Here is a 21483-nt window from a genome sequence, read left to right on the forward strand (position 1 = left end):
GAGTCAACTTTGGTTGAAGACCACAAAGTCCAAAAGTAAAAATGATCCGGGACTGTGGACCTAAAAAGAAGTGGGCTTACCAGACCTCATTTCAGCTTGAGTCTACATCATAGATATATAATAATACTTAGATACAGGATGCCAAAATGATGGCTGTTGATGGAGTTGCTCGTCTGGCATGTATGCCAAAAACTGTGTCTAGCTTCCGGATTTTCTAATGCTGTATGCGGCAAACTGACTTGTCATGGTGATATTTTAACAGAGTTTTAACCACTTTTCTTTGCTTCCGGGAAAGTTAAACAAATAAAAAAAAGAGTAAAAATATGCAGTTTGAGGTGTCCTGAGGTGTTATTATCTTGGCCTTTTGTTCCACATAAGGCCGGGCGAAATGGCTGTAAAATAATATTGTGATATTTCAAGCTTATATCGCGATACATGATTATTATATCTCGATATGTTTAAATGCCCTTTAAACTAATGTAAAATACAAAATGACTGAATGAACTGCAGTTTACAGTAAATAAAGTAGCTACTGTCATAACGAAGTTGAACACACTTCTGTTATAATAACATTTAATAAAGTGCGCCTTTGGCGTCCGCGTGGTATGCCGCTGGATGGCGTCAGCTGAGGTAGCTTTGTTATTAGACGCCGCTGGACGGCCAGACAGAATGTGATACTTTTGCGTGATTCATGGACAGGTGAAACCTGTTGCGTCCGCTTTATATGTGGCAGGGCGGCGTCAGGTTGAAAAGCTGCCGGTAACAACGTGATATAAGGAGCGCTGGTCCAACAAACCCCAGACTTTCATGCAGGAGTCCGGTGTTCACTTCACGTCTGAATGTGATGTTTGTTTTTCTCTACACCATAACATATGACTCCTTCCCGTAATCCTAACTATCCGTGGCTGCACCGGCGTTTGTTGACGTCCCGGCGTTGGTTGCAATGTGCTGTTTTTGCTTAAAAATAATAATGTGGATGGTGATTATTTCTTAACATGTGCTCATGAGTACAGAGGTCATTTTTGTTTTAAAAAGCATTTTAAAATGGGGCGCCTGGCGGCTAAGTGGATACAGCAGCACCCCATATACAGAGGCTGTGTCCTCGCCACAGCAGCCGCAGGTTCGATTCCAGCCTCAGCCCTTTGCCCCTTTGTCCTTTCTCTCTCTCCCCCTTTCCCTCTCGAACTGTCCTGTCCATTAAAGGCAATAAAAATAGTCTTTAAAAAAAGCCTTATAAAATGAAAACGTACAGCATCAGTGAGGATGTGGCCTTCGTCTGCACTAGAAACCTGTGTACGTTTTTTTTTTTTTTTTAACCATGCCAGGCTGGCATTACTCAGCCAGCAATCATTCTGCCAAAATGTCACCGCTTCACCCCTCAGTTTATTTGTGCACTTTGAGTTTTTTTCTCTTCTTTGAGCCATCCACAAAACAGAGGAGCAGCGGTTGAAGGCAGCTGGCCTGCACATCACCACCGAGGACCACAGGAGCTCTAACATCACCCGCCTTGTGGTGCGAGGATGCAAGAGTGGAAGGCACCCGGTTATCATCCGCAGCCACAAGGAGGTCTGGCAGGAGTCGTGGTGATGAAATGGATGTGAATAAGTGGGGAAGGACTCGTATACAAGTCAGCCTAGCGGGTCACCACAAGGGCCAGCGGGTTGTAAAAGGAGGCGGCTGCAAGCGAGCTGGAAAACAGGCACGCACCTTTTTCTCTACACACACACACAGACACACACACACACACACACACACACAGAGGAAACAACCATCATCCACTTACTCGAGAAAGCTGGTGATGTAGTCTTTGCTGCAGGCGGACCAGGAGAAAGGGTTGGTGTTTGCTGTTATGTGAGCGGCCATCAGCTTGGCGGTCTCGTGGCCTTTGGTACCGCAGGAATTCCCAATCCCATCGTGGTTCATCCCAAAACTGGAACACACAAAATAAAAGTTCAGCTGGGTATGATGAGTTTGGAGTCACTGGGTCACATGATATGGAAGCTATTAGGGGGAAAAAAAGCGATTATTAGTCCCGTTTCCACTGCAGGAACTCGAGGGTAGTTTCACGGGGTCTCGCCCGTTGATGATTGTTTCCACCGCAGGAATCGCTCCTGTTAGGACAATTTTCAAGAACTCTTACAGGGACGAAATAAGACCCTGCCTCAAAGTAGGTACTTTAGTGCGGCCCCAAAAAACTGCTGGGTTGGATATCAACAAAACAAACCCCAATTTTAATGCTGCGTTCATGTGACGACTTTCCCACTGGGAAAATTCACAATAACGGCCTGTCATGTCGGAGAAACAACTCGGCAACGTGGAGATCATTTCAAACACGAGTTGCCGACTTGACGTCATAAATGCAAAAAAGTGGCAGGTGAAAATCAATGTTTGGTCAATGGTAAGAAACTTTTTAATTAATTCACACGTTGAAACAGCTACCGACCTCTCGTTTAAACGGTCTGAGCATTAAAATGCAACACATCTTCATAGCTTCAGTGTCGGTCCCACTTTACAACTTTAAAGCGCATGAACACAACAGTTGGAAGAACAACTTCCCAACTCGGAAACTCAACTTGTTAAGAAATATTCCACAAACTGCAATTTAGAAAATTATTTTTTAAAAAGCTAAGGAAAGATATCTTGAGGAAAAAAGGAAAAACTTTACTATTTATAGCAAATTATCATAATTACGTCTTTAGAATCATGTTACAGAATTATTATAATTTTTAAGCATTTTTCTTGGTCATTTAATTTTTTTCTTTTTAAATTATTTTCAGGTCATTTTCTTGCACTTTTTAACTAATTTCTTGCTAATGTTTGGGTCATTTCCATGTGTTTGAAAGAATTCAATCCAATTCGTTCAGGTTTAAAAGAGCTAACCGATATCGCAATTTGTAAAGCAAGGCCACATTTTAGTAAAATGAGGCCACGCAATAGCATCTCAAGCACTCGGTTTGGTTAAATATGGCCTCGATTTATTAATTTTTTTTCTCCATGGCACCTCCCGGGCTGCGTCCAGATGAGGCGAGAGTGGACAGCCCAGGTTGCTGGCCGGAGGACGTCCTCCTCTGCGACCCGGGCTGTAAAGATCGAGCTCAGTGGCTCTGAAACAGCTGTGTGGAGGGGAGCCAGGAGTCAAGGGTCAAACCCTGTCTGGAGCTCGGCAGAAACGAAAAAAAGGTCTAATCACCACTCTGATGGCTGCCTGTCAATCAGCGGCTGCAGGTCTGAGCAGGCCGGCAGGGAGAGTCACCAGCTTTACATCAATCGCTGAGCACAGAGACCCAAAACCCAAACAGCTCCCGACCTCGTGGTCTGCTGTGAAAGCTGCTCAAGGATTTATTTTGCACTGAGGACTGAAAATAAATCATTTTAACAATTCGTTAAAAAAAAAAAAACCTTATCTGTCTGGATATCATATGAGGGGAAAATCTCACGTTACGGCAGGATGTCAAAGCTTACTTTTCCTTACAGTCCGGGAGCACAAATCAGGTCTAATGTATATAACAACCCCGACCACAACGCACAGCCTGAACCTGTTTTTCTAAGGCTGGCGTTTATGACATTTTACCCTACTCTGGAAATAAATCAGCCCGCTCGAAAACCCGCTGCAGCGTGTTTTTTTTTATACATCCTCTTGAAGCAGGGACTATTTTTACAACTGCCCCACAACAGAAGCAGACACGAGACATAATAAAGGAAATCGCCATCTTGCTGAACTCTCTCGAGAGGGATACGTAGACTAATACATCATCATTATTTTGCTTTATATTCAGGAGGAAAAAGCCAGAGGTATGTGGAGACACTGACATTTGCATGAGGAAATATGTGGAGATACAGTTCAGGACGTCTGCAGGGGGGAAAAAAAGGCTACATGCAGGTCTGGCAAACTCGAGTAGCAAGTGATGTTTGTTTAAGAGCGATTATTAGAGCGCACACAGTCGAGAATGTGATAAAAGATTTTAAGATCGGAAGCAAAAGAAGGAATACGACTTGCAACAGTATGAATGTCTTCCAGGAAAAACTCTCTGAAAATGTGCCTCTTTATCCCCGTATACATCCAAATTTATTGATAAAAACAATATAATTCTCACGTCTAACAAGTGTTTTCCCTCTGAGGAGAGCGGCAGACTGACCGCACCACTTATTTGACAGATCTGAACCACCGTAAATCATATTTATACAAAAACAAGAAAACTGTTGAATGTGACTCGCGCACGTGCGACTCGAAATGTGTTTTGCTTGCTGTTACTTCACTTGAATGTTTGAACTTCGCCGTGCTGAATGATGTATGTGCAGAGTTTGACACAAGAAGGAAGAATTTATCTGCTGACGGAGGAAAGTTTCTCTGCGCTCACCTTAAATCTGAGTTTAACACGTGGACGTACCAGCATGATTTGTGGCATTGCAATGAGTTAGGAGGCCAATTTTAGATTGAATGCACTTTTTTTTGTGGAAAAACAGTATCAGGCACAAATTATTATTCAAAGCCGAGACTTTTATGTCTACAGTGAAGCTTTAAGAATAAATCTAGAGGTGCACTGGCTTTGTCCCACCACTTCCATTTTCATCAGAGTGCAATGTCAAATTTTATAATTAATATTAGGATCTTAAACAAATACCCCCCCCCATGACCATTTGTATATCAATAAATCACCCAGTGTTAAGTTGAATTTGTGAAGAAAACTTTGTTTTTCTTGCATGCCTCCATGGTGAATAAAGAATCCAAAAACAGAGAAAATTCTTCATGAATTGAAGTTAACAAGGTCCACGTTTAACAACAGCAACATTATCGTATGCTCAGTTCTTCTCAAACACATGCATCCTCGCTAAAATGTTTCAGTTTAAAAATGAACTAAAAGTCAAACTTACCTATGCTCTCTTCAAACACATATTTATGTTATGATAAGGATTACTTTCTCTCATTGGACCAGGTGGGTGAAATATGTTAAGAACTTTATGGACAGATTTTGTAGAAGCACTGGATAAATGACTTTAATATGTTGTTTTTATTTTTACTGCCATTGTAATTTTCTTTTAAGTCTCCTCCTGATATATTTCATAAAACCTTTAAATGCATACTTGGTCTCTCCAATGTTGTGCAAAGTTCTTAAGTTTTAGAAAATATGAACAGTCGGGGAAATATAACTGTCTGTCTCAGTCTGTCAGTAGACCAGCAGCTCCTGTGTTCTGCGAGGTAAAATTACTGTTATTGTTTGTCAGTGGAGCCAGTCGGAGCCATCAGAAAGGCCTGTCTTTTTGCAAAGCACTTTGCATTTGACTGGATGAATCAGATTTGCGAGCTGTGTGAGAGTTTGTTTTGCAACAGTTTTGCTGTTGTTAAATGTGGACCGTCTTTAATCCAACTGATCAAGAATTTTGTCAGTTTTTGGCTTAACAAATTCAGTGTAAGACAGGGTGAGTGACTCATACAAATGGTCCTTTTGTGGCTGAAGTATTAACAAAGTACTTAGTTACAGATGTTACAGAGCTTAATTGAAGAGTTTTAGATGTGCTTATACTGGGCATTTTGCAGCCATTTCCCCTGTTTTCATTCATTTTTCGCCAAACTTAGAAGACTTGCTGTTTCCTTTAAAAATTTAACTCTACAGGGGGTTAGTTATTGATAGACAAATGGACATTTTGGGGGTGAAGTATTTATTTTAATGTCTTAAAACTCACTTGTGGCCGATCTCGTGTGCGATGGTGAAAGCTGAACCGAGGCCAATGTCTTCATTGATGCTGCAACTCCTCTCCGGCTCGCACATTCCAGCCACCGAGGCCAAGCCTAGACACACACACACACACACACACACACACACACACGCAAGACAAACATACAAACACAGGGTCAAGACGAAGCATTCTTTGGAGTCACGGTCATAAAATTGGGATTCCACACATGCAATCTCCTGTTCACCAGAGAGAGTTCAGTTTAGCATCACCGGCTCTTTTTTTTTTCCTTTTCTTCCTTTTTTAAAAATGTATTTCTTGCAAAATACAGCAACTGCTGGAAAATGTCTAGACAAAGGTTAGATTTGCACATTTCAATTCATGTAACAAGGGCTCGCCTAAAACGAGAGCCAAGGAGGGGAATATAAGAACCCCTTCACCGACAGCGTACCCCAACAGAAACCTGTCAGAGAATAAAGATGTTTTCCTCGTTTTGAAAGTGGGAGAACGAGGGAGAGAAAGGGAGAGAAAGGAAGAGGAGGAGAGGGTGTTTAAAGTTGAAACCGCTCCACAATCCAGGTGTCGCAGGTCCTTTTTTCCTAAAGCTGACAGGTCAGATAGGGAGACAGGAGGCAATTCTTCACAGATTACATCTACAGGTGACTGGAGAGTGGATCATATGACAGCACAAAGCAGGTGTGTGTGTGTGTGTGTGTGTGTGTGTGTGTGTGTGTGTGTGTGTGTGTGTGTGTGTGTGTTGGGGGATGTGCATTACTGTGTGCGAAGAGATTAACATTTTAATTTTGTTGTTTTATATGTTTTGGGCAGGTAATGAGAACCCACTATAAAAAATCTTCACAAAACTTAATACATTTTTAAAATTCTTTGAACTTTTTAAAAAAGGCGGTTGCTAACAAGTGGCTTAATTGGACTACAGTGTTTGTCGAGGACGTTAGACGTCATCACAGCCGACACAGAAACTCATTCAACTCACTCACTCACCACCTTTACAGCTTTACAGAGTCGCACTCGAACTTGTAGATTTATCTGTTTATAATATTTGTCGATTGTGTGCGCTAAATTGAATCAGAAGTTAAACGACTGGCGACGTTAAAGTCATGCAAACACGATGTAGTTTGTGCCTAACAATAGTTTTTTGCTTCATTTACGCTTCAAAACACACAAAAGTGGTGTTCATCAGTGAAGATTATCATACTATACAAAACGTGCCAGTATCATAAACTCGTGTTATTTTTGACGATAACTGAAAATCCCATTCAAAAATCCCGTAAGGTTTTTGACGAGGGAACCAGCGCGATGGTCACTTTCAGGTTGGCCTGCAAAAATATGTCATCCCTTCACTGCTCTATTGTTGCGCTAAGTAACAACCCGTAATTTTGTTTGATGGTTTCGATCTGCGGTCTGCAGCTTGGCAGCTGTCTCGTCAGCTCACATATATGTAATCAGAACTGTGTCACTTTAAAAATGTTTATAGGATACATATGAAATATCGAATGCTGCGTATCTGTAGTTTACAGAAACGTAAAACACATTTTTGTCTGGCAACTGTGCTGGTATTTTTTATAAAAACACATGAAGACAGGTGGATGGAAATGCATTTACCACCAGGAATTTTTACTAGAACTTATTTCGACTGACAAGGAAGCAGATATCTCCTACTTTCTGCAAATAAAACCCAAACTGCAATGATACAACAAGGTATAATAGAGAAAATGTTATATTTGGGTGGACTGAGAAGTTTTAATTTTGTTTTGCATGCACTGACAACGTTTTGCAAGACAAAGAGTGATATCGACAGATGTTACACACCTGCATTTTTCACTCTTTGCACTCATTGTGCGTAACCTGTTTTGGATCGTGTTTTGGTGGTCAGCGCCACTCCAGATTTTCCTGCATAGTTTGCACGAACTCTCGGCCTCCCAGCTAAAAGTGGCGTGGCTTTTGTATCCTCTTTACTAAGAGGCTAAACAAGAATAGACTCGCAAATCAGGAGGCCACTGAAACCATTACTGCGGGGAAAGAGGGAGCCTGGAGGTGAAGAAAGAAGGAGGAGAGGGAGGGAAAGGAAGGCTACTCTACGATTAGTTTAAGAATGTGTGTGTGTGTGAGAGTAAAGTGGGTGAGCTCAAACACACACACATTGTGAGTTGTTTTCTTAACACCGGGGTGGACTGTGTATTATCTCCAGCCCCGTGATTACTCGGCGACCCTAAAGGCCAGCGATCTGACCCGGGAGCATGATCCCCGAGAGGAGAGGGAGGAGAGGAGGGGAGGGTGAGAGGAGAGGAGGGGGGGGACAACGAGGAAGTCAAGCAGATGCCAGGGCAATTAAAGCGACCGGGGAATGTGACGAATGCGGTCAATCTGTCAAACCACCCCTGAAGTCACAATATTACCTCCAAGATATACTGTGGTGCCTGCAGGGGCTTTTAACAAAGATAAGATGGGGAGAGGAGGGCCGGGCGGGCAGGAGGCTCAGGGTGGGACGAGGAGCTGAAGAGGAGAGAGAGAGGAGCTGCTCGCTGTCGCTTTTTCCACCCCCAATACCATCACAACCAGCATATCACCCTCTCTATCCCCCTCCTGCATACTAACACTCCCTATAATTGTCCTTTTCCCCTTCCATTTTCCTTTTCAGCTCCTCCTCTTCTTCTCCATCTCCTCCTGCTGTCACTCTCCCCCTCCTCCAGTCTGCCTCCTCGGCCTCCCAACACACGCCGTCTCTCCCTGGAAGTGTAAACACCTTAGACAAACTGAGGCTGGAGGAGCAGTTTTAAAAACCGGGGATGACCGCGGCTACGTCCAGGTTCAGGGCTCGAGCGACAGAGAGGGGAGTCGCCGAGGAGCTATAATAACACAAGTGAAAACATCCTTCTCATTATGTCTCACAGGAGCCGTCTGGTGTTCCTCTGAAAGAGGCTGCTAAATAAGGTTTGTCTGAGGACACGCCGGAGGCCCGACGTGAAAATGAAAACCGCTCCGGAGGCAGAAAGAGAAAAATGGACTCCAAAAACCAGAGAATCATCAAGTCAGCATCAGCTAGGATTACCAATTTGGCAGGAAAACACACGTTAAAGGGATGGTTCAGATTTTTTTCTAAGTGCGGTCGTTTTGGTTCTTTTTTAATAGTCAGTGTATTACATGAAGTAGATGTCGGTCGGCACGCCCCCGGTTTGGAGAAGCAGGAGGGAGTCTGACGTGGAAGCTAAACAGCCTGCTGCTGTGGAAGGGGTCAGCAACGAAACGTATTTAAGTCACCTAAAAAAAACCCAACAACATCAGTTTAAGTGTACGCTAAAGTCAGACTGTACGACGGAGGATTAGGGCCATGTCAAAGAAAAAAAATGTTCGATTTTGTGATTAAAGTCATAATATTACAACAATAAAGATGTAATTTTAAGAATAGTCGTAAGAGTCGTAATATTATGAGGAAAGAAGTTGGAATATTTCGCAACCACGGTCCCCGGTGTCGCACCACAACCTTGGTTGACTGTGTGGCACGTCTTTTTCGACGTAAAATCGTAAAGTTACAACTTTATTCTTGTAATATTCTGACTTTATTCTCATAAAATTATGACTTTTTTCTTGAAAAATCACATTTATTACAGCCAAAAACTGTAAAAACGGAAGTTATCATTGGACTTTAAAATTCCAGACGGTCCTTGATCACATTATGTAATATTATACCAGCTTGTGGAACAAAATTACATGACTTTTCCAAAACGTTCACTGTATTTTACTTTGATATTTGCAAATTTCGTGACTTTTCCAGGTTTTTCATGGCTGTTAAAACTCGAGAGAAAAAAATGGGGAACTGAAGCTGTTTCTGGCCTTTCTGTGAGTACAGACTCTTGGACAGAAAGGTAAAGAGGTGAAAAAAACGTACACGTAAACTGTTACTGATTTTTAAGGTGGCAAAAATACAAATTGTTGACCCCTCCACAGCAGTAGATGGCATTACTTCCATGTCGAACTCCAGCCTGACATCTACTGAAAGTATCACACCGACTACAGATAAATACGTCATACAACCCCATTTCCAAACTATCCCTTTAATGTACATAAATCTGCTTAAATCCACTCACCTAAAGTACCGCAGGGTTTGTTCTTGTAGGTGCAGATGTCATACCTAAGGACAGGCAAAAAAAGAGAACACAAACAATTAAATTAACTTTTTTTTTGCACATGTACAGTATTTTCTTCCACTGGCTCTTTGCCATCCCATTCTTTCCGTGTTTAATCACACAGTCTGGCCAGATATAATCTCAACCTTTAGCATAACAACAGCATATAATGAAGCCGTGACAGGTTTGGGTTCTAGAAAACACCTGGCTCCATCTATAGCACGAGCCTCGAGGAAAATGTCACTTCGCCAGCGCGCAGAATAAAGGCTCGCGCTGTGTCCGCGCTGTTAACCCCCGTAACTCACACACAGGTAATCCAATAGAGCCGAGGCCAACACTCTGAGCCACATCATACATTTCAAATGAATGAGCCAATCATTCCTAAAGCTTTTAATCTATTAAAACCAAGGGCACAGCAAATTAAATTTCATTCTCCTTCCCCTCTCTCCCCCCTCGCTCTCCACATAAACTCCCCCTTCTCTCGCTCTCTTCCTGCCTCCCAGTGGAGCAGCAAACCATCGAGGTACGATCGTGACCTCGTTTCAGGATTTGTTTTGATTTGTTTCCTTAATTTCCCTCTTTTTTTTTTTGAACGTGACATTTCAAACAATGCGAAATGCTTTCCGACGTAGAGACCGACAAAGCGACACAGCTTCAGAGGTCACCTCATGACGGATCATTTTAATGAAAAAAGGTTTTGGGGGTCCTGCTGGTGCACCCCTGCAGGAGAGCTGCATCGATCAGTGACGACGACAAGGCAGTAAAAGCAGAATATACCGATACTAACTGCAGCGACGACGTGTGATTCCTACCAGCCTGGTTGTAACAACAGAAGGCCTCAGTCCCCGTGATAATATTATTACATGTGTCAAAAAGACATTATATTCAGGTCAAACACACAAACTAATGGCAGGAAAATCTCACAGATATAACATTTTGACACACTGAAAAGTCTCATTTCAGTGCTGTGGTTCCCAACTGATCCCGTCTTTTTTTTCTTTATTTTAAAAGTCGATTATTTACAAAAACAAGGGCGTCATATGCAGAATAAATGTATTGTTTTGAAATTGCTGTTAAAGCAACAAAGCATGGTCTTAAACCGTGAATTTGCATTTATGGATATGGAATTTGGCCATTATAACAATGAGATTGTGTACGTTTTGTGAGGGTTTTCGTTGTGTGTGTTAATTTCCAGGACGCCAAACAACACATTCCTCCAAATCAAGGCAACACCCCCAACTGGTCCAGATTTGTCCTTCGTCACTACTTCAGGGTCCACGCACTACATATTTAACTTTATCTCCAGGTCATTTCCTTTTTTTCTCTAACTTTATTTTTCTTTCTTTGTTTATTTTCTAATTTCAGGTAACTTTTTGCACTTTTTACTTTTTTTTCTGTTTTTTGGGTAATTTCCTCTTAAGTTGCTCATTGCCTTTTACCCTTTAACCCTAACCCAACATCAAGCTTCAAAGGGTTAAGAGGTAGTGAACAGGTGTCAGACCGTAAACAGCGGGCATCCAAGAAAAAAAAACAAAAACGCAAATATAGCGAGACACCAAATGAGATTTAATCTGCGCACAAACAGTAATCGACAATCCTGCAGATTACACCTTCAATGATTTGGTTTATAAAATGTCAGAAAATAGTCACATCAAGTTTTCCTAAAACTCAAGGTATTGTCTTAAAATCACATCTTAAAAAACAAAGATGTTTAGTTTTAAGGGACATAAAACTGAGAAAAAGCTGCAAACATTACATCAGAGAAGCTGGAACCAAAGTGTTTGGTGCTTGAAAAATTATCAGTAAATGGACTTCACTTAGATTACCGATCCAGGGACAAAATATTCCGTAAGTATATATTAAATCCTCTGAGCTGCCAGCATCGACCACCTTAAAAGTCACACTGAGCGTTTTTTAGGTGCATTCCAGCTTTGGGAGGAATGTCTGACTGCTCCTCCAGACATGGTGGTTAATGAGGGCTTCCTGGTGCGACCATCAGCTATTTATACTATCTCCAATGTTAGCATCTCTGAGCTCAGCTGCCGCCTCCTGCACACAGATTATTATCTCATTATCTCTCCCTTACTTTTGCCTCGTTTTTACTCAGAATAGTACGACATCTTCTCCATATTCACCAATATTTCATTGCAAGCAACTGAAGCTTTTGTAAGGAATTACAGCTAAAAGATTTTTTAATTCTTAACTGATTTAGAAAATGTGAGAGACGGCACACGTGACGACAAATAACGTGAGATTTAACAGTTTTGTTCTTATAGTGTGTGGTGTGAGAAATTGAAGATGAGAAATTTAGCAAGAAATGGCCAAAATATCTGCAAGACATTAGCAAAAAGAAAGAAAGAAAATTACCTGAAAATAAGCAACAAAAAAAGAAACTACAAAGAATGACTTTAAGAAAATGCTAAAAAATACTTTTTTCTGTAACATGATTTTAAAAATAGAATTATATGATTTATAAATACAGTTTTCTGGATGCTTTTCCCTATTTTTTCAATAATATCTAATAATCCCCCTCCGATTAATTTTCAGGCAATTTTTCCGTCACCTTTTATATTTTTTTTGTAATTTGGAGTACATTTCTTGCCACCTTGCTCACTGCCTTTTTTCCCCACTTTTTTTCAAAAGATCGTTTTACAGGTTTGAATGCTTGTGAAAAGCATCTGAATGCAAGATGTGGATTCTGGTGTTTAAGTCTTTCAACCGATTGTTCAGCCAGTTTTGAATTAGTTATAGCACTAATTACTTAGGGCAAATAATGACAGATCTCACAGTTTTGTTCTTACAGTGTGTGATGTGCAACAAGATGAGGCTCTGCTCTCAAAACCTCGAAATCTCCCACGGTTTTCCCCCTCTCAGTGTTGCCAGATTAGAAATGTTTAACTATCGTACCAGAGGCTCAAAATTATTGTATTATGAGAAAAATTATCGTACGCAACTCACAATCACTAGAGAATAAATAGGTTAAACTTTAGTATTAAACGACTTTTAGACACATCTACAAATCTACCCATATTTATTTCATTTTAACTAATTTTCAGGTAACTTTCTTGCACTTTCAACTACTTTCTGGCTCATTTTTGGGTTGTGTTTTTCCACAGAAATCCTGCCAGTTTGCTCAGTTGTTAAAGAGTTAAGGTGTTTGGTATCTTATGGTACCACATTCATCGTCTATCACAGGGATGAACCTCATGACCTTTTGCATCTAGACGCTACTTAGCAGCCTTTGCTGGTGCTTAGTGAAGCTAAAACCACCAATAAAAAACGGGAGCCAGAGGAGCTGGAGAACATCAACTGACAGACAACAAGCAAGAGCGCATTAATGATAGAAAGGCTGTTTTGTACAGAGCGCAGAGAGTCAAACAGCTTGGCTTTAGCCCATGTCAATCACAGAACACCATCCTCTCGCAGACAAAACCAGCGGCAGAGGGGGCGGGGGGGATATATATATACTTTAGTTGCTAGGTTATTTGGCCAAAACAGTTCTGGCAACAATGAAACCTATTCCAGGTAATGACAGAGTTTTGCTGTTTTATGGTAACACCCTCAGCATAAATTGCAGTGTGACAGGTACAGTACGTCTGAAACGGCATATTCTATTTCCAGTGCTGAGGTCTTTATTACCATTAACACTAACAGGTAACGTTTTTGCACAAAAACTGGACGTTTCAGCACTGAAGCTGCTGGCCACCAAACATACACACAACTACAGTCTGACTGCTTTTATCCAACAGCAGCGCAGAAAATAACCTGCAACGTATTTGCCCAAAATGAGAAAATAAACTGAAACTCTTTGAATTACACAAATTCGTGCTGGATCATTATAGCAAAACTGTGGTTCATGCCCGAAGATGTGAGCCTTAACTTACCGGGTGATTAGGACGGCGTTGTCATGGTGAGCCATCCCGTTTTCAGGAATGCTGTTGCCGTCGCTGTGGTGAGACAGGATGGACTTCTGCCACTTGCAGAAACTGTCCAGAGACTTGTCGGCATGGTGGTTGATCTCCAGGTTAGGCTGCAAAACACAACACGCATGCAATACAGTGCAACATGGTACAGTATTATAAAAATAATGAACAGAAGAAAAAACAATATGACGCAGCAAAAAAACAACTTGTTTCAGTACCAAAGTATCAAATCAGGTTGTAGCGTATCATTTCGTACAGTACCGTACCGTATCGTATCGTTTCGTATCGTATCGTATCGTATCGTATCGCATCGCATCGCACCGTACCATATCGTACCGTATTGTATCGTATTGTATCAAATCATATCGTATAATATCCTGTCATACTGTGTTGTGCCTTGTTGTATTGTATCATATATCGTGATACACTGGAACTGACCATAACTGTGATATATAAAAATAATTTTTGAGTTAACCCTTTCTAAACTGAGCGCTTTGGCTTGATTTCTATCAAAAGCATGGGAAGAAGGCAATAAGAAAATTAACAAAAAATGGAAGAAAAAATTTAATAAAAATCAAAAATAATTTAAAAGAAATTAAAATATTTATCTGTAACATAATTTTAAATATTTAGTTATAAGATTTAGAAAATACAGTTTTCTTGATATTTTTCCCTATTTTTTAATAATAGCTAATAATCCCCCTCTAACTAATTTTCAGGTAATTTTTGACACCTTTTACAATTTTTTTTTTTTTTTTTTTCCTCTTTGCTTTTTTCCCCCCAAAGTTTTCAAAATAAATCAAAATCAATTTTCAGGATTCATAGGTTTGAATGCTTAAGAAAAGCATCTGAATGCAAGATGTTGATGACAGGTGTTAAAGTCTTTTAACCAATTTATTAAGTTAATTTTTAGGTGGTTATAGCATTAAATACTTAGGGAGGAAAATTGCAAATAAAACCAAACTTTTCATTTCAATTTCGGTTCTTCAGTTCCAACCCCGCTTCTACGACGCCCCTGGTTGTGGTAAAGGTAAAAGCATTTACAGCCAGATGAGTCAAACAAGGACTTGCAAGATTACAAAAAGCAGGAGACATGGAAAGAAGACGAAGGAGTCGAGGAAGTTGTAGCAGAGTCTGCAAAATGCATCTACTTCAATGAATGTAATGGGTCCAACTATAGGAAACCATTGCATCGCCAGCCGATGATGCAGCGCCGACTTCAACCTGATTAATTACCGAACAACTCCGCAGCCCATCAGTGACTCACTTTCACCATAAAATGTTTGTTTTGTAACAGTATTTTCTGATAGCCTTGTGCTTCCTTCCTATTGACTCATAATGTGGCTCCACTTTACATGAAAACCTGGACCTGATGCTGCGTAAAGAGCCGCTGTGACCCCCTTTAGAAAAAAAAAAAAACAGATGCTAGGAAGGTACTCTGTTTCTCCCATCACATACATACACATGTACAGTGCGTGTAAAAATCCTCAATCGAGGCTCCCTGAGGGAAGATGCCTGAGAACATCTTTCATCTGAAGTGGTGGCCATATGGTGAATAGTCTCTCTTCTCTCTTCCCTTCAACCACATAAAATACTGCAGCGCACTCACGCCAAGCGTATCAGTTATACACTCGCTGCAGGTGAAGGTACAGACGCCATAAAAAGCGCTCACGGTAATAATAACTGCGATAATACTGCAGGGATGATTCAAAGTTAGTGAAATTAATGACCAAAAGGTGAGTTTTTCTTACCTGATCTTCAGTCAGAACAATCAGCCGGGTCACAATAATGTTCACAACATTTCCTAGACTGGCATCACGGTAAAGTTTGGCAACCTGACCTCCAGAAAAGAAGAAAAGACACAAAGTCAGACAAATTGTGTCCATATGTCACGACTGCTGATCAATCCAAACATTAAGCACATTACTGCAGATATCACAGCGGTGGAAAAAGTGTTCAAATCGTTTACTTCACCCTTTGAAACCTGGATCAACATCAGTTTATTTATTCTGCATTAAAACGCCTTTCACAAGCTTTTTAACCCTTTGAAACCCCAGTTAATTGGTTCAGTTTATTTTTTTAAAAATATGTGGAAAAAAACAAAAAAAAAACAACAATGACCAACTAGTAAAAGATACAAAGAAAATGAACTGAACATTTTTATGATTACAAAAATTATTTAAATCAATCAAAAATTATGTTTATAAATATTTTTACTTATATTTAAAATTATGTTGTAGAAAAAGTGTAATAAAATGTAAAATTTTCATCACTTTCTTCTGTTTTTTTCAGCCTTTTTTTTTTTTTTGTGCAAATTTTTGAGCCATTTGTGTTAAGTTGTTTTAGACAGAAATCAATCCACTTTGCTCAGGTTTCAAAGGCAACAATGGAGTAATTGTATGTTCAACAGTGTGGCAGAAAACAATAACGTGGCCAAAAAGAAGGATCAAACTTACAATATTCATTACAGACAAGATGTAGTGCTCAATGTCTTTGCGTCCGTGGTAACCGACCATCATTTTGTCAGCGACCACAAGCGTCTCCACGAAGCGCTCGGTGCTGACGGAGCGCCTCTGTCTGTGGGTGCTGTTCGACTGCTCGCTGTCGTTTTGGGGCGCGGGGGACGAGTGGACAGGGGAGGGTGTACTGTACTGGCAAGGTGCACTGCTTTTAATGAGGTCTGCGGAAAAAACCCCACACAGGATTATAGTGAATCATGAACTTCAAAATGACGATCTGTTTGAGAGAGAGCTGGTTTGTGTATGCTAGATGCACAGAGGGAATCTGCCCCTTTGAACCTTGCAGCTAAAGCTTTTGCTTTATGACCCAGATGCTCTGGGAAAAAGCTATAAGATGGTACATGTTAGGGCATGCTGGCTTCCTGGCGATGACAGCCTTTGCTGTTTCTTATAAGACCTTGGCCCAAATACCTAAATATCCACCTGGTTCTTTTTCCAATCCGTCATATCTCAGCAGACGCGGCATTTGGTCGGAGCTGCTTGAATCTTAAAATCTGAACATGATTGTTGGTTCTATAAATAGGATTTGTGCTTCTATAAAAGTCAGAGCCAAGAGCTCTTTATGCACTGAAGGGCCTTTTTATGAAAGCTGGAGCGAGAGTTTTTCTTACAGGTTGAAAGGTGTCCAGGCCAGGAGCAACTATAGCACACAAGAGGCCCGGTCATGTCTACCAGAACCTGGGCCTACAACCAAACCAGCGCTTCCTCTAACCTGCTATGTATAGTTATTCCTTTACGTCAGTTCCACCCACACAGAGTCCAACCCAGATGGAGGTTCACCAACCTGAAATGCCACAGCTGAACTCCTGGCTATGCTCTTGTGGTGAGGGAATGGCAGACATTTTATAAATAACATGTTGCTGTGCTTCTTCCAGGTTCCATTCACCGGAGGTGGTGGAGGATATGTTCTTTAATGGCTCTATCAAATACTGCTCGTCCTCTGTTGTTATAACTCCGTGCTGGTTTGGGGGAGAAAATGAAAGAGACAGGTTACAAACACAAGCAAGCATTATTCCTAAATTCATAAACATGAACAATAATACAGGAAAAATTAATAAATAAATGAATATTTGACTATATTTTACTTTATATACTCATTCTATTAAAGGAGCAGTGCAGGACATTTAGAGCGTATCTAAGATTCAGAGACTGAGTCGGGATTGTCTGCGCGCAGTTCTCAACATGGAGATGGCTGAGTCAGCAGCTCACAGCATTTTATGCATTTTACATACTATATCTAATTTAATATATTCTATTAATAATGCCAGTGGGTTTATTTTATTTCCATCTTATGTTATGCATTTTTGTGCATTCAGTTTTTATCCTGATTTGATTTGATTTTACATGCACGTTTTCTTGTTTTCTTGTCTTCTATGTGTTTTAATTTGAAGCCAGGAAACCTGGAAACAGGTCTAAAAAGTGCAAAAACCAAACTAACAAGAGACATCCCACATTTTGCAAGAAATTATTATAAATTAATAATAAAAATAAAGAAAATGTCCAGAAAATCTATTTTATATAAGTATTGTTAACTATTTTATCTATGTTTATATATATATATATATTATTTTTCTATTTTTGTTTTTTTTTGTTTTTGCTTTTTACTTTTTTTCAATATATCTATTATTATTATCATTATTTATAAATATTAATATCATTTCTGGTCATTCTCTTGTAACTCATAACTTCTTGTAACCTGTCTCCTGTTCCGGTTTTTGACAGAAATCAAGCCAATTTGCTCATGTTTCAGAGGGTTAAAGTGCTCCTTTAAATAGCTAACATATTCCCTCATGTAATCTGCTCTCCCTGATGGGGGTCGTGTTTTAGTCTGGAGTCTCCCCTAACAATCAATTACATCAAGGCCAAGATTAAAAAGATTGTTCTCTGCCTTTCAACACCCCCTGTGGAGCATAAACACAGAGAAGTCCTCCAAAATGAGTTTGCAGAAAACACTAACTTGGCTCCGCGAAACCTGCAATGAAAGCAATTAACCACGCATCACACCGGCACACAGAAACACATTCGATTTTCGGGGGGTTTTAATAGTGTGTGATGTCAAGATCTCAAACTGTCCAGACAGCTGATTACATTAAAGTGCAGACACAGTTTTGTCCATTTTTGGTGCTGCTAGAAAAAAGGGCAAACACTAATTCAATTTATGATACTCCGCGTCAGCCTTGCCAGCACATTTGGCTGAATTTTTTCTCCTCATGATTACATTTGCCAATAAGAAGCGGGGCCTATTTTTCCTTCTTTAGAGTTACTCTGAACCAAGGAGGGATAACGGCTATTAAAACATCTTCCAGTTTCTTGATTAGTAAAGAGAAGCTGGACAGTCACGCAGTCTGTGGATGGGAGCCCGAGGACTAAAAGCTTAGACAGCATAATTAGATGCCTTGTTAGTGCTGCTCAGTTTTTTGTATGTGCACACGGAGTAATATTTATGATTTAAACACATTATTTAACAGATCGCAAAAAAGGATCAGCTGAAGAAATGTGATCTCAACTACCGAGGCTTTTAAAAACCTGAGGATAAAGCGTGACATTTAACACACAAATGGGAAGAAAAGCCCTGATGCTTATCGCTTGCAGAGATGATTTTACTCTGTGAGCATCACCTCGCTCCGAGCTGCCTGCAGACTCGGCGTGCCAAGTGGAAGGAAGCCAAGATTCTGTTAAGCAAACTACAATTGGTCTAATCCTTTGGCGCTGTGGCTGAAAGATTGGCTGACATGAGAGCAGTGCAGGCTAGGTATATATTAGTTATCTGGCATTAGTATCAGGGTTTGTTTAAGGTGAGCGGTGGGAACTTTTCACGGCTCAAAGGGCAAATTTTGCTCATCATCTGGAATAATAACAAAAATACACCCACAGGGTTGTACGCCTACACGCAAGTTACACTCCCAGTTTACAGGTTTTACACACAGAAGATCTACACAATCAGTACAAGATTGGTTTTACCATTTCAGCATCTGAGCAAATGTTTCCCCTTCTGTTCCTAAAATATGATGTTGAGTAATGTCCAGAAAAGTGTTTTTGCAGAGCATTATGATGTCACAGTGACCTTCAAACTTTGAAACATAAAATGTCATCACTTCATCATTATATCCTACTACAAACTTCTGTGCATTCGCAATTTGCACATGAAGGCTTGAGTTATGGCCAAAAACATGTTTTGTAAGGACACAGTGACCTTTGACCACCAAATTCTAATCAATTTATTCTTGCGTCCGAGTGACCATTTGTGCCAAATTTGAAGAAATCCCCTCAGGGTGTCCTTGAGATGTTGCTTTCATGATAATGAGACACCCTCATGATCAAAGTGACGTCATCTTTGATCACCAAATTCTCCTCAATTCACTGTTGATTCCAGAAGGACATTTGTGCAAATTTTCTGTCTGTCTCGCTGCGCTGCTGTCGGACCATCAGCTGTTTGATCCGCGATAATGAAACGCTGTGGAAGCACAAACGACTCGGTTGTCAAACACTCAGCTGTTCTAGAGTCAAAGTCGTTCACTGCAGTTGGTTCGCCACGGTGTTATTCTTGCTATCATTGGCTGCTCATGTTGTCTGTCAAAAAACTAAATTCTATTGACTACATCTCACATTTCAGTCGAGGAAAAGTTATATCACAATTGATATCGTCAGCGCTTTATCGCCCAGCCCTAGATGGGTTCATAATGATCTTGACCTTTGACCTATGACCACCTAAATCCAATCACCTCATCCTTGAGTCCACTGAAATATTTGTGCAAAACTTGAAGAAATTCCCTCAGGGTATTGTCACCAACATCTAATCACTTCATTACTGCATCCAAGTGGACCTTTGTGCCAAATTTTAGGAAATTCTCTCAAGGTGTTCTTGAGATACCGCATTCACGAGAATGGGATGGACGTACAGACGTAAGGACGGACAGACAGATGGACGACCCGCTCAAAAATATAACGCCTCCGGCCTCGGCTGTAGTCTGCGCGGAGGTCTAAAAAAGCTTTTGTACTCACCAGGCCTTTGCAGTTGCTGAGCGCCACTCTGGTCGTGCTGTGCTGATTTTGCAAGAATCCAACATAGTGACAGTTATCTACCACGTTATGCCGCCACTCCAGCCCGTCTTTCCCCCAGTACTCCACTGTGAAATGTTTCGACACCAGGTGGGGGTTGAGTGTCAGGTTTAAGTGAAAGTGCTTTCCGTAGGCTGACAGTCTGTAGAACAGCCGCGACTCCGGGGGGTCCGGGCCTAACGCCAGAGGCAGCTGTCCCATTATGGGGTCCACCGCCCCCCGTCTCCGTCGGCCCGGCCGGTGGTGCTTCACAGTGTAGCTCAGGAACTCTCCGCTCTCATCCACCCGCACCGGGACAGTCAGCTGGTAGTGCTGCAGGTAGGACAGGAACTCCTCTTTTACAGGACAGAGAAGAAGACATAATCAACATACAATAGGAGAGTTAAAGGGACAGTTCACCCCGAAATCAAAAATACATATTTCTCCTCTTACCTGTAGTGCTGGTCATCAGTTCAGACAGTTTTGGTTTGAGTTGCAGAGTGTTGGAAATATCAGCCATACAGGTGTCTGCTTTCTTTCCAATATAATGGAACTAGATGGTGCTCGGCTTGTGGTGCTCAAAGCGCCAAAAAATACAAATTTGAAAAACTCAACAGCGATGTATCTTTTTAGAAATTATGACCCAGTTACTCAAGATAATCTACAGACACGAGTTGCTCTAATAATGATGCTGGTATCGAAAATGTCCCTAATACTGCCAATAATTCTGGATCGGGTATCAGCAAGTATGTGAGCCAATGCACCGACCTGATACTTATTTCTGTCCCTAATTATTAATAATTTCTATCTTGATAGTTCACGATTTCACAGAGGAATAGTAGATTTAAAACTTACGGATGATTCGGTCAATTTTTGAAGAATAAGCCAAAAAAGTGTTTCCTTTGCAGTTTGGCGAAATATGGCTTTTTCAAATCGCCTCAAATACCACCTCAAGTGAGCGTAAAAACAATTTTTCAAAATTGATGTGTTTCCATTAGGCGTATTTTATATACGCAACTACAATTTGCGCAAACTGAGGGTCAATGGAAACCTGCCTCTACTGGCATCCTCTTCATCTACGTTAGCCAGCTCAGTGGTGCTCGGTGAGCTAGCAGTAGATGCACACTTCCTTCTGCGTGGTGATACGGTTGGTGGGTGTAGTTCGGCAGAAAGAAAATAGTTCCT

General features: G+C 40.9%; 1 protein-coding gene across 2 annotated transcripts in view; it reads right to left on the reverse strand.

The window, feature by feature from the left end:
- adamts6 (ADAM metallopeptidase with thrombospondin type 1 motif, 6) overlaps positions 1 to 21483 on the reverse strand; it is an 87227-nt gene that overhangs the window by 55876 nt on the left and 9868 nt on the right. For both annotated transcript variants that reach the window (XM_088070583.1, XM_088070584.1), the window contains 8 exons: positions 20263 to 20654; positions 17045 to 17219; positions 16198 to 16421; positions 15493 to 15576; positions 13703 to 13848; positions 9780 to 9823; positions 5683 to 5788; positions 1784 to 1930 (listed from right to left, as the gene is read on the reverse strand). In XM_088070583.1, coding sequence (XP_087926709.1) covers positions 1784 to 1930; positions 5683 to 5788; positions 9780 to 9823; positions 13703 to 13848; positions 15493 to 15576; positions 16198 to 16421; positions 17045 to 17219; positions 20263 to 20654 — 1318 coding nt within the window. The remainder of the gene's footprint in view (positions 1 to 1783; positions 1931 to 5682; positions 5789 to 9779; positions 9824 to 13702; positions 13849 to 15492; positions 15577 to 16197; positions 16422 to 17044; positions 17220 to 20262; positions 20655 to 21483) is intronic.

The sequence above is a fragment of the Plectropomus leopardus genome, chromosome 20 (assembly GCF_026936395.1).
Source record: "Plectropomus leopardus strain MGB_pleo_1.0 chromosome 20, ASM2693639v1, whole genome shotgun sequence".
NCBI lineage: Eukaryota > Metazoa > Chordata > Actinopteri > Perciformes > Serranidae > Plectropomus > Plectropomus leopardus.